The 12,474-nt window shown below is 48.0% G+C and overlaps 1 protein-coding gene across 13 annotated transcripts in view; it reads right to left on the reverse strand.

Moving 5' to 3' along the window:
• Window positions 1–12,474, reverse strand: part of VWA3B (von Willebrand factor A domain containing 3B) — a 275,643-nt gene that overhangs the window by 36,843 nt on the left and 226,326 nt on the right. For all 13 annotated transcript variants that reach the window (XM_089326031.1, XM_089326030.1, XM_089326028.1 and 10 more), the window contains one exon: window positions 10,254–10,455. In XM_089326031.1, the coding sequence (XP_089182157.1) occupies window positions 10,254–10,455 (202 nt within the window). The remainder of the gene's footprint in view (window positions 1–10,253; window positions 10,456–12,474) is intronic.

Below are 12,474 nucleotides of genomic sequence, written 5' to 3' on the forward strand. Positions count from 1 at the left end.
CGGTTGCTCCTCTTCCAGACCAGCTCTCTGCTGTGGCCCGGGAAGGCAGTGGAGGATGGCCCAAGTGCTTGGGCCCTGCACCCCAACATGGGAGACCAGGAGGAAGCACCTGGCTCCTGGTTTCGGATCGGCACAGTGTGCCAGCCGTAGCGGCCATTTGGGGGTGGGGGTGGGGTGAACCAACGGAAGGAAGATCTTTCTCTCTGTCTCTGTCTCTCTCTCACTAACTCTGCCTGTCAAAAAAAAAAAAAAAAAAAAAAAAAAAGACGCATTTGCATCCCTGCACAACCAATTCAGCTCCACGGCTGAGAAAGCCAAGTAGCGAAACACGGCTCATCCTGCAGAAAGAGAGCGCGGGCTTCCCAGGATGGAGAGATGTCTTACAGGGCAGCTAGCCACGCCTCCTTTCTTCCCTGCCATGCCTCACCTGTTCACACACCTACACTTCTTGTTTAGAAACCACTACAACATGTTTTTCCTGCCCCAATTCATGGACCTCCACGGCACATAGTCCCCAAAGTGTCCCACAGCAGCTCCGACTCGCCTCTCTGCCCATGTCTGTCCTTTCGGCCAAGTCTGTGACTGCTGTAATTAAGGTAATGCACCAGGGTCAGGCAAGTTTTGTTTTGTTTTAATTTTTTTTCTTTTTTGATGGGCAGAGTGGACAGTGAGAGAGAGAGACAGAGAGAAAGGTCTTCCTTTGCCGTTGGTTCACCCTCCAATGGCCGCCGCGGCCGGCGCACCGCACTGATCCGAAGCCAAGAGCCAGGTGCTTCTCCTGGTCTCCCATGGGGTGCAGGGCCCAAGGACTTGGGCCATCCTCCACTGCACTCCCTGGCCACAGCAGAGAGCTGGCCTGGAAGAGGGGCAACCGGGACAGAATCCGGTGCCCCGACCGGGACTAGAACCCGGTGTGCCGGCGCCGCAAGGCGGAGGATTAGTCTAGTGAGCCGCAGCGCCGGCCCAGGCAAGTTTTGCCCCTTCCTCTCTCTAGGATTCCTCATTACGAGGCCAGAACATGTGCAAACTGTCTCTGTGAATGATTCACCTCCCTGAAAAACCCTGCAGATAGGACAGGGTCAGCCCGGGACGTTCTCTGAACTCTCTCCTCACTTAGAGGTAGACACCAGGACGTATCCAGGGCCTGCAGCCCTTTAAAAAATGGCTCTCAGGGTAGGCCCTTGGCACAGTGGGTGAGACGTCCCTTAACCGTCTTAAACGTCTGCTAGGTTTGAGTTCCGGCTCCGCTTCTCACTGCAGCTTTCTGGTTATGTGCACCAGGGAGGCGGCAGTGATGGTTCAAGTCCTTGGGTCCCTGCCACCCACGTAGGAGACCGGGATTGAGTTCCCAGCTCCTGGCTCTGGCCAGACCTTTCCTGGCTGCCGCTGGCCTTGGGGGAGTGAATCCCCGGATGCAAGATCTCTGATTGTCAGTCTCTACCTCTGTGTCTTTCAAATAAGTAAAATAAAATCTTTTTTTTTTTTTTTTTTTTTTTGACAAATTTTTTTTTTTTATCTTTTATTTAATGAATATAAATTTCCAAAGTACGTCTCATGGGTTACAATGGCTTTCCCCCCCATACCGTCCCTCCCACCCACCACCCTCCCCTTTCCCACTCCCTCTCCCCTTCCATTCACATCAAGATTCATTTTCGATTATCTTAGTATACAGAAGATCAGCTTAGTATACCTTAAGTAAGGATTTCAACAGTTTGTTCCCACACAGAAACATAAAGTGAAAAATAATAGATGATTTTTTTTTAAATGATGATGAAATCAGATCAGACCTATTGTCATGTTTAATCCCAGTGAGAGTCAAGTTGGGAATTGATAGTTTCTTTTCTTTTTTTTTTTTTTTTTAACAGAAGATCAGTTTAGTGTACATTAAGTAAAGATTTCAACAGTTTGCACCCCCATAGAAACACAAAGTGAAATATACTGTTTGAGTACTCGTTATAGCATTAAGCCTCAGTGTACAGCACATTAAGGACAGAGATCCTACATGAGGAGTAAGTGCACAGTGACTCCTGTTGTTGACTTTACAAATTGACACTCCTGTTTATGGCATCAGTAATCTCCCTATGCACTCTGGAGAGAACATGAGGAAAAGACCTTCCAGGAAAACGTAAATCAGGAGGGTCAGACTCGCACCCTCAAGGACAGGGAGGGATTGACCCACAGAAACAAGTTGAAAGGCCTTCGTGTGCTTTCTTTCCCGGGCCACTTTGGTTTCAACAGGAGGCAAATGTTGTGCTGAAGAAGCGCAGCTCTAAGCGGAACACCTGCCTCAGCCCTGAGGAAGAAGGAAGTCTCAGTACATCTGTTTGGGTTGGGGTCGGGGGCTCACGAGGCTGGAAAACTGCATGGGAGTCTCACGCTTAAGGGGGATTAAGGGGCATTACACGCCTTCGGGCACTCCTCCTGCTTTAGAAACCCCAGGGCTGCGGGGGAGTGCTGCTGTGGAGCGGCTGTTTCTCCCTCCACAGAGAACGGGCGTAACTTTGGAAAACAGCCCGAGAACCATGCAGCCCCAGGACTTCAGGCAGTTTGCACAACCCTCTGCAGGGGCTGTCTCCAGAACCGATCTCAGAGCTGGGGCGCAGCCCGGGTCCAAGCCTCCCCCCAGTGAGGGGGGCTTTGTGCCCTGTGATTGCCTCCTTGAGATGTGCCAGAAACAATCCCACTTGAAGCCAGGGCAGCAGAAGGGAAGAACCGATCACTTTGAAAGTAAAAATCTCCAAACACGAACAGATAGCAACATCAAGAGCTTTTATGAAAAGATGAACTGGTGTGTTTTCTTTCTTTTCCTTTTTGGTAGCAGTGAATGAATCTAATAAATACACATTAGAGGGGCCAGCACTGTGGCGCAGCAGGTTATCACCCTGGCCAGAAGCGCCGGCATCCCATATGGGCACGGGTTCAAGACCCGGCTGCTCTACTTCCAATCCAGCTTTCTGCTATGGCCTGGGAAAGCAGTGGAGGATGACCCAAGTCCTTGGTCCCCTGCACCCCGTGGGAGACCCAGAAGAAGCTCCTGGCTCCCAGCTTCAGATCGGCACAGCTCCAGTCGTTGTGGCCAATTGGGGGGTGAACCAGCAGATGGAAGACCTCTCTCTCTCTCTCTGCCTCTCCTCTCTCTATGTAACTCTGACTTCCAAGTAAATAAATAAATCTTAAAAAAATAAATAAATATACATTAGATTCTGAAACAAAACAAAACCAATCCCCAAAATTACTTCCCTAGCTTGAAAGGCAAACCTGTAACACTCTCTCAGGGAGTACCCCTGGCTGCTTTTTTAGGGAAGTACCAAAGAGGAAAGTCTGAAATGTTTTCAGTGTTTAAATCTGAAAACTACCATAACTTTGGCATCTGAGTACTGGCTGGTACGTCTAGAGTTACCCATCTGCTGCCACTCCAGGGGTGAACAAAAGCCACAGGTTGGAGCCCACCTGAGGGTCCCACGTGGGTCCTGTTTCCAGCTGTTAAATCATCCCTGTGGTGCTATCCAGGGACTGTGTGGCCTGCCTGTATATGAGTCAGTCCTTCTGTCATTCTTCCCGTTAGGACAACATCCTTGATATGTACCCCAGACTTGTCCATCTCTCACACCAGGAGACCTTATTGTTCTGGAGGGCCACTCAAGGTCACCAGGGAGCTATCTTCCTACCAGATGTAAAGCTTTGGGTGGTGGAAAGAGAAAGGCTGGCTACTTAGGGTGTGACGCCTCCCACCTCCCTTTAGAGAGGGAATCTTGGGAACTGAGACGGAATGGATCACAAAGCAAGAACTAACGGGTGCTCGGTTATCATTTGGGAACACAGGCAACCCTATATATTCTGACTCCATCTTCTGTAACTCAAAGAACCTTCTGTCCGAGTCTCCCCAACTAGCTTCTCTCCTGTGTGTAAAGTGTCAAAGTCACAGCCCAGCAAGTGTTCTCCCCGGCCGCACCCACTCCCCTCTCCCCCTCAGTGCGTTTTCCTAACACTCTCTCACACTGTGGGGCATGTGATTCACCATTCCTAAAGGCCACGGCTTCGGGAGGGAACCATGTGCAGCCAGCTGCGTGGGTGAATTCCAAGGCCTCCTGTAGTGTTGCTGGCAGCTTCGAAAGACTTTCTGCCTCCAAATTTTCCAAGGTGGTGAAGGTCGTGAGTCTGTAGAGGCCCGTGGATTGTCTCTGGGTCTGGACTCTGTGCTATTTCTCTGGAGAACAATACTTATTTATCACGGAAATGTTGCAAGAGGGCATGGCTGCCCTAGACCAGGCTCCCAAGAGACTGTGTGCAAGGTGAATTAGATTTCATGGATGTCCTCCAGTGATTTCCACTGCTGCTCAGCTCTGAGGACTGGCTAGTGAGGGTGAAATCTGCAGTCATGGGAACAACAGGGAGTTTTCAAGGGGGGAGTTACAATGCCAGACTTCGGATCTTCTTTCGTTATGCAGTCTTAACAGCTGATCACCTGTCTCCAGGATATCACAAAAACAGTGGAGGATGGAAACAGGGGGAGGCCATTACAGAGGCAAGCACGGAATGTGCCGAGGGGAGCATGCTGGGCAGAGCAGGTGAGAAGCATGGGTCTCACCTTAGGTCTGAGTGGGGCCAGCCCAGTCCAAGGGAGTGCCAGCAGGGCCTTGAGTGTGAAAAGCAGGTGCAGGACATGCCTTGTGCAGCCACATTTCCTTCCTACCCCGAATCCTCACCGAAAGAAAAATCTCAGAGCTGTCCCCAACTCAGGAAACAATGGGGGCAGCTCCCCTGGGTGTCAGCATCACGCCAGGGATGATACTAGCAAGCCAAAGACATCAGACTCCATAATGCACCCTGGAGTGGGCCTAGGACGGTGGCTTTTTGCTGCACATTAGCAATAAACTCTGGGGGAGGGGAGCTTCCATGAGGAACAGCGGATTCTTTCCAACTTTGTAATCATCAGTCAAAATTTTTGGCAATTGCTAAAATAATTTAAAATGAGACAAGTGAGTATTTATAGGTGAATTAAGTGCTTGTAAAAATGACTTGCATCTGTGATGAATTTTTACCTCAAGATCTCAAAAGGCCTGGCAATTTTGAGCCAATCAACATTTTTATCACTGGAGGTTGAGACCCATCAAGCGCATCAGGAAATCAAATCAGTGGGGCACGATCAAAATGGAATTACACAATTTCAGCATATAAACACGTGGTAAGGAGAAATAGCCTTCTAAGGAGACCGTTGTGCTGAGCGGGGAAAGAACTCTGGAGATAAGCTGCTAAAATCTGAACCGCTCTCCCCAATTCATTTCCCACGGACACCTGTGCCGGGCACATGGGAGTTTCCCTGGGGGCTCGGGACGCCTTGTGGGGACTAGGGCAGTGATGGGAGAGCCGCACTCCTGATGGAGGCGAGGGCAGTCGTAGCTCAGGATACCATCACGCTCTCCACATGCCGCCTCCCACACTGGCGCCCCCGCAAGGTCCCCCGTCTCCTCCTCCCTGCCTTCTCCATGAAGATCTAGAATGACCTGGAAGATTCAGTCTTCAGCTCCTATGGCGACTTCCTCAGCTTCCACTCACTCCTCCACTAGGGACAAACTGGCCTCACAGTCCCACCGCCATTCTTCCGGCTAATGTCACCCATGAGCTCTCTCTTGCCAAATCCAGTGGCTTTTCAAACATCATTCTGTGTAACTTTTCAAAACTCCCTGATCACAACTTTAGGGACAGAGGTTGCAATAATGAACAACATACTTATGATTGAACATCATCACACTGGTGAGCGCCCAGTGCTGCACACTGTCCCAAGCACATGATATGTATGTTAAAGACAAAGATACCAGGTGTAGAGGGCCCACGGAAGGTCACCCGGTTCCAAGTGGCAGTGCTGAGACTTGTATCCAGGCTCATCTGACGTGAGAGCCAGGGCTCTGAACCGCCCTCCCCTTGGCTCTCACACTGTAGCCCTCTACCCCGAGCCTCCTGCTCTTATGACTTCTGAGTTTCTCCAGTCCTCTGTCTCCTCTTCCTCTTGGCACCTCAAATGGCTCCAAATCTATCTCCTTAACTCAGCCCTCTCTCCTAAGCTTCAAACATGGGGCTCTCTGCTGGCCTTCCTCACCTGGAAGCCTTGGGACACCTAGGAATTAAAGGCTAAAACCTCTACCTGTCTCTGAAAATCTCTCATCACACCTCTTTCTCTCATTGCTTGTTCTTTCATTTATTCGTTGATATTTTTAAGAGGGTCCACATGGTGCCAACCACTCTTGTAGGTCCTGGGAGCACTTAGTACATCACAGTCCAGGTCACACCCTTATCCTGGCAGAGAACACGTACTTTAAATGTGTACATCAGGTGGGGAGAGGTGCTGTGAAGGGAATACCAGTGTGGCAAGGGATTGGAGAATGACAGGGGATTAGGCAGGCCAGCCCAGGAACATCTGTCTCCCCAGGGAGCAGAGAGGTAGGAGGAAGGAGTTAACAGTGTCCTTATCCCCCAAGTTGTCCAAGATAGAGGTTTTGTGGGCATCTTCAACTTTTTCCTCTGCCTCCCCCCACATTCAACTTTCCAACAACTCAGCTCTCTTTACCTGTTCCCTCTCCACTGCTCATGCTTGGCTCAGGAGCTCCCTACAGGAGAACCTCCCTACAGGAATGTTACACCTGATTTTGGTCTTTCCCCTCTACATTGAGGCTTACCTGGATGCTAAAATGATGCTTCCAAGTCACAAGTCTGTTACTGTCTTTCACCTGTTGAAATTCATCCCTGAGTGTCCATTTTCCTACCAGCACAGGTCCCCGATCCCAGCAGAGAATTCTGAGTCTATCCTATCTGGTACCATCTTGCCACACTTTTTTTGAACATCCCAGCTTCTTCCCTACATCCTTGCCTTTGCACAGGCTGCTTCTTTCACACCCCCATCCCCATTTCCTATACATCTTTCTAGAATAAACTGGATCATCACCCCTCTGTGAAGCCATCCCCAAGTCCCCAGACAGAATTATGCACTTCTGCCTGTCTGTCAGTTGTTCTGTAAGTGTGCCTGTCTCGTCACATCTATAATACTCTTCCATAAAGATCGGAGTTTTATTCATTCAGTACATACCAGCTGAGTGCCCACTGGGAGCAAGCTCTACTCTTAGCGCCAGGGTGCAGCGACAAGAAAGGCCAGAGGAGGCGCTCTCGCAGGGATTGTGCTCCACTCCACATGTCTCCTCCACCATCCTGGGCCCACACCCTTGATGCAGGAAACAGACCCAAGTTTTGTATCCAATCTACTGTTTCTCCTAGGGAGACCCCCAGGGAAGAGAAAGATGAGACACACTGTTCTCCATGGGATCACCTTTGCCAAGAACAGAGTCTTATCCACAGTAGGGAGTGAACAAATGTTTTTGGGTGAATAAATTATGAAAATTATTTTTATTCCAACTTTGTGGAAAGAGAATAAAGAAAGAAAACAATGAATTTATGTCTGGTGACAGTGAGCTTTGGATTGCCAGACAAATTCATAGAACACACTATCTTTGTTCCGGATCACAAGTGACATGTTTTCCCTCCACTAGCAACACTTCCTACTTACAAATTTAACATAACATAGACTAAGAGAGTGCTAGAGCCGGCGCCGCGGCTCATTAGGCTAATCCTCCGCCTTGCGGCGCCGGCACACCAGGTTCTAGTCCCGGTTGGGGCGCTGGATTCTGTCCCGGTTGCCCCTCTTCCAGGCCAGCTCTCTGCTGTGGCCAGGGAGTGCAGTGGAGGATGGCCCAAGTGCTTGGGCCCTGCACCCCATGGGAGACCAGGAAAAGCACCTGGCTCCTGGCTCCTGCCATCGGATCAGCGCGGTGCGCCGGCCGCAGCGCGCCGGCCTTGGCAGCCATTGGAGGGTGAACCAACGGCAAAGGAAGACCTTTCTCTCTGTCTGTCTCTCTCTCACTGTCCACTCTGCCTGTCAGAAAAAAAAAAGAAATTAAAAAAAAAAAAGTGCTAGAAAGTTCTACTCTCAGGTCATGGTGTCTCCAAAGTTCAACACAGAAAAGTTCATCACTGGGACCAATAATGGTCTCTGACTCCCTCACTGGAGTAAGGGTAGGACTTAGTTCACTGTGTTCCAGCTACTCGCAGTGCCTAGGATGGTGCTTTGTGTCTCGTAGGCTCTCACAAATGGTTCAGTGAATAGATGACGGGACAAGAGAACAGGAAGATGCGCAATGACAGGAAGAGCATAGACTCAAGGAGCAGGAAATTAACCTTCAGTCATCTTGACTGTTAGATGTCCCCAGGGCAACCAGGTAAGAAAGATGAGGTGAAGACAGCAGAATGTGTAGAGGACCAGAGGGTGTCTCCCAAGGAAACAGAAACAATTGCTTTGTTTGAGTAACATCAGTAGACACATGCTGTTTTGTAATAAAATGTTTGCCTTCTGCACAAAAGACATTACTTTTACGTTAAAGACAAAAATGTGATTTTCAGAGAGAAAAAGAGTAAAGAAAAACTAACAAAACACATGGATCTATAGCAGTAAGTGCAGAATTTACAACCAGGCAAAATCAGTATCTCTCGGCCAACACTGAAACCCAGAGGGTGAATCCTGACGGTCAGTTCTCCAGGAACGCTTTTCAGACTCTCATATGGCGAATACCCAGAAACCTTCTAGGATGCAGTAAGGTTGTGGAGGAACTCTTCCATGTCCACACAAATTCTCATGCAGCCAGAAAGGGGGGTGCCACACCAGTAACATCTATTTAGAGCCGCAGGATCCCACTATCAAGATGGTATCCTAGGGGGCCAGCGCCGTGGTTCACTTGGTTAATCCTCTGCCTGTGGCTCCGGCATTCCATATGGGTGCCAGGTTCTAATCCCAGCTGCTACTCTTCCAGTCCAGCTCTCTGCTGTGGCCTGGGAGGGCAGTGGAGGATGGCCCAAGTGCTTGGGCCCTGCACCCGCATGGGAGACCAGGAGGAAGTGCCCGACTCCTGGCTTTGGATTGGCGCAGCACTGGCCATAGTGGCCATTTGGGGAGTGAACCAACGGAAGGAAGACCTTTTTCTCTGTCTCTCTCTCTCTCACTGTCTAACTCTACCTGTCAAATAAAAAATAAAAATAAAAAAAGATGGTATCCTAGCAAAAAAAAAAAAAAAGTCGACTATATGTACCGCAGGAGTCATGTAAACACTATGTGAAAGAACAGACCCTGGAAAATAACCCAAATGTCTAACACTCAGGTGCAGAGTTCAGTAAACCAGAGTACACACAGACCACAGAACATAAGGCAACCATGACACAGCAATCTAAAGATGCAGTAGAAACATATGCTTATGAAATAACATTAAGAACAGAGCAGAATATAAAGTAATTATGGATACCCTGACTGCATCTATTATAAAAAGTACTATTTACAGGGGCCAGTGCTATGGCATAATAGACTTAGCCATATGGGCACTGGTTTAAGTCCTGGATGATCTACTTCTAATCCAGCTCCCTGCGATGGCCTGAGAAAGCAGCAGAAGATGGGCCAAGTGCTTGGGACCCCGCACCCATGTAGGAGACCCGGAAGAGACTCCTGGCTCCTGGCTTTGGGTCGGCTCAGCTCCGGTCGTTGCAGTCATTTGAGGAGTGAACCAGTGGATGGAAGACCTCTCTGTCTGTCTTTCCTTCTGTAATTCTACCTCTCAAATAAATAAATCAATCTTTTTTTTTTAAGTGCTATTTACTTGAGAAAAAAAATGAAAGGCAGTATTCCAAAGTGGTGGTATTAAGGCAGGCAGAATATGAATTATTATTTTTTTTCATTTTAAAAGGTTTGCTTTGTCATCATTATCATCATCATTGTCATCAATTACTAACACTTATGGTGGCCTTCAACACTAAGTACATTAAATGCTAATGTTACCCTTTAACCCAAGAGGCAGATACTGCTTACAGAAAACTGAGGTTTAAAGACACTGAGTAATGATCAGCACCATGCACAGATCAGGTGGTAGGTTCGAGGCTGGACCTCGGTCTGGCTGCTACTAAAGCCCAGGCTTTCACTCACAGCATTAGATTAACGTTTGGTTTTGTTTTTCAATTAAAAGATGTGTTATTTTAAAAATAAGGCTATCATCAAATTGAACAGCATTTCTTTTCTGATGAGAAAAGACCTGAGAGGTTAACTGGGTTGGTTCTAACTCTTTTCAGTGTGGTGAGGGTGGAGGGAGAGGAGGAAGACCGGCACAGGGACAGCAGTGACTTGGGACAGGCAGGGAGGGAGGAAATGTGGAGAACTCCATGGCACCCACCTCTCCTAGTGCCTTGTTCACATAATCCTTCTGGGCGGCCTCCTGGAATTCCATGGCCTGCTGGATGTACCTTTTCCCAGCTAGGATTTCATTTTCTAGCATTGACAGCTCTTTCAACGAAATGGGCCAATTCAACCGTTCTAGTGCTTGGTTTAAAGCTGCCTTGTTTTCCAAGTACCGTATTGGTTTGTCTGCATCTAACCTAAAAGAGAGAAATGAAGAGAAAAAAAAAAAGCAAAGAAAATAACCATTGTAGAAAAAATATGGCAATATGGTCTGTCAGCCAACCCTCCCCTCGGAAATGTCTGTCGAAGCAGGTGTCTGATGCCAGATGGCAGTCACACTTGTGTCCTCTGGCCCACCAGGACTTGAGTAGCTTGCACAAGTTAAAAACAACCATCCCTGTGAATTACAGTAGGAACATTCCCCTGTTACCTCATTTCACCATTGGATTTTAAAGTCATTTGATACACATGAGGCTTTTTTGCTTTTTTTCTTTTTTTTCAGCATATTTGGGACCCACTGCTTTATTCTGAGGCCTAACATCTGGCAGGATAAAATGTGAGCGTCAAAGAGATGTCATACAACTGCTCTGGAAAACAAAGCAAGACCCAGATGTTCGCCTCAGTGCAGTAATTCTTCTTGTTTCAGTCACTGAGGTCCAAACGTCTGGCTTTGTTGTTTTGGTACGTGAGGAACAGAAGCCAGAGCTTCAGTGCACCCACGGACAGGTGGGAGGACTCCAGGGGAAGCTAGTGTGGTGTGATGGCCTGCAGCCCAGATTCCACTTCCTTTCCCAGCTTCCTCTAAGCCAGATATTCCTATATGGAGAAGGGCACAAAGAAAGAAAACAGCTCATAATTATCAATTAGCTTCCTGCTGACAGTGTCACCAATTTGCTCCTCTTCCAGTCCAGCTCTCTGCTGTGGCCCGGAATCTATAGACGTTGGAAGTTGAGAGGGTATAATCTAAACTCAGCATAAACACACACAAAAAAATCAATCCAGAAACAAAACGTTGTCTACAGAAAACAGAAAAGATCTTCTTATTAAAAATCTAAATCGGAGACACAAATACCGCATGTTGTCCCTTATATGTGAGAGCTAAAATTTAAAGAAAGAAAGAAAGAAAAATCTAAGTTGGAGTGGTGTCAGAAAAATGATAGACTAAGAGGCACTGGTCCCTTGTTTCCCTGTAGAGATGCTGACTTAATAGCAATACACTGGAAAAATTGCCTTTGTGAGAATTCCAGAAGCTATTTACAGATTGCAGCACCTCAAACAGCTAAAAGCTGGGAAGAGTCACGTGGAAGGGAGTGAGAAAGCTAGTCGCACTTTTCCTTCACTACCTCTTCTCCCTCCTTGGAACACTACTGTGCAATGGGGAGAAAACTTCCAAATCCTGTCCTCTCCCTTGAAAGAAAGAGTGTAGAAGGTGCATCCAGCCGGCGCCGCGGCTCACTAGGCTAATCTTCTACCTGCAGCGCCGGCACCCCAGGTTCTAGTCTCGGATGGGGCGCCAGATTCTGTCCCGGTTGTCCCTCTTCCAGTCCAGCTCTCTGCTGTGGCCCAGGAGGGCAGTGGAGGATGGCCCAAGTGCCTAACCCTAACCCTAACCCTAACCCTAACTCCTGCACCCACATGGAGACCAGGAGGAAGCACCTGGCTCCTGGCTTCGGATCATCGCAGTGCTGCGGCCATTTGGGGGGTGAACCAACGGAAAGAAGACCTTTCTCTCTGTGTCTCTCTCTCTAACTCTGCCTGTTAAAAAAAAAAAAAAAAGGTGCATCCAAAATTCTTGCTTTTTAGAGGGTTGCCTGAGGGACTGGTTTCTGAGTTGCTTGACTCCAAGAGTGCTGACAGAAACAGTGGTTGCGAATGTCTCTTAGGTCAAATTGGTCTGTGTTATTCAAGATCTTCGGTTCCTTATTGATCTTTCGTGTGACTACTCTATCCATTATTGGAAGTGGATTATTACAGTCTCCCATATTTGTGGCTTGCTGTCTAGTTGTCTCTTCAATTCTCCCAGTTTATATTCCACTTCCAATAATGGATAGAGCAATCACACAAAAGATCAATAAGGAACCAAAGGACTTGAACAACACAGACCAATTTGACCTAACAGACATTTACAGAATCTTCCACCAAACAGCAGAATAGACACTCATGTTCTCCAGGATAGACTCACTTAGGTCACAAACCAAACATTAAAAACTTTTAAG

This window comes from Oryctolagus cuniculus, chromosome 2 (assembly GCF_051225735.1).
Source record: "Oryctolagus cuniculus isolate XC-2025 breed Fujian yellow rabbit chromosome 2, ASM5122573v1, whole genome shotgun sequence".
In the NCBI taxonomy this organism is placed as follows: domain Eukaryota; kingdom Metazoa; phylum Chordata; class Mammalia; order Lagomorpha; family Leporidae; genus Oryctolagus; species Oryctolagus cuniculus.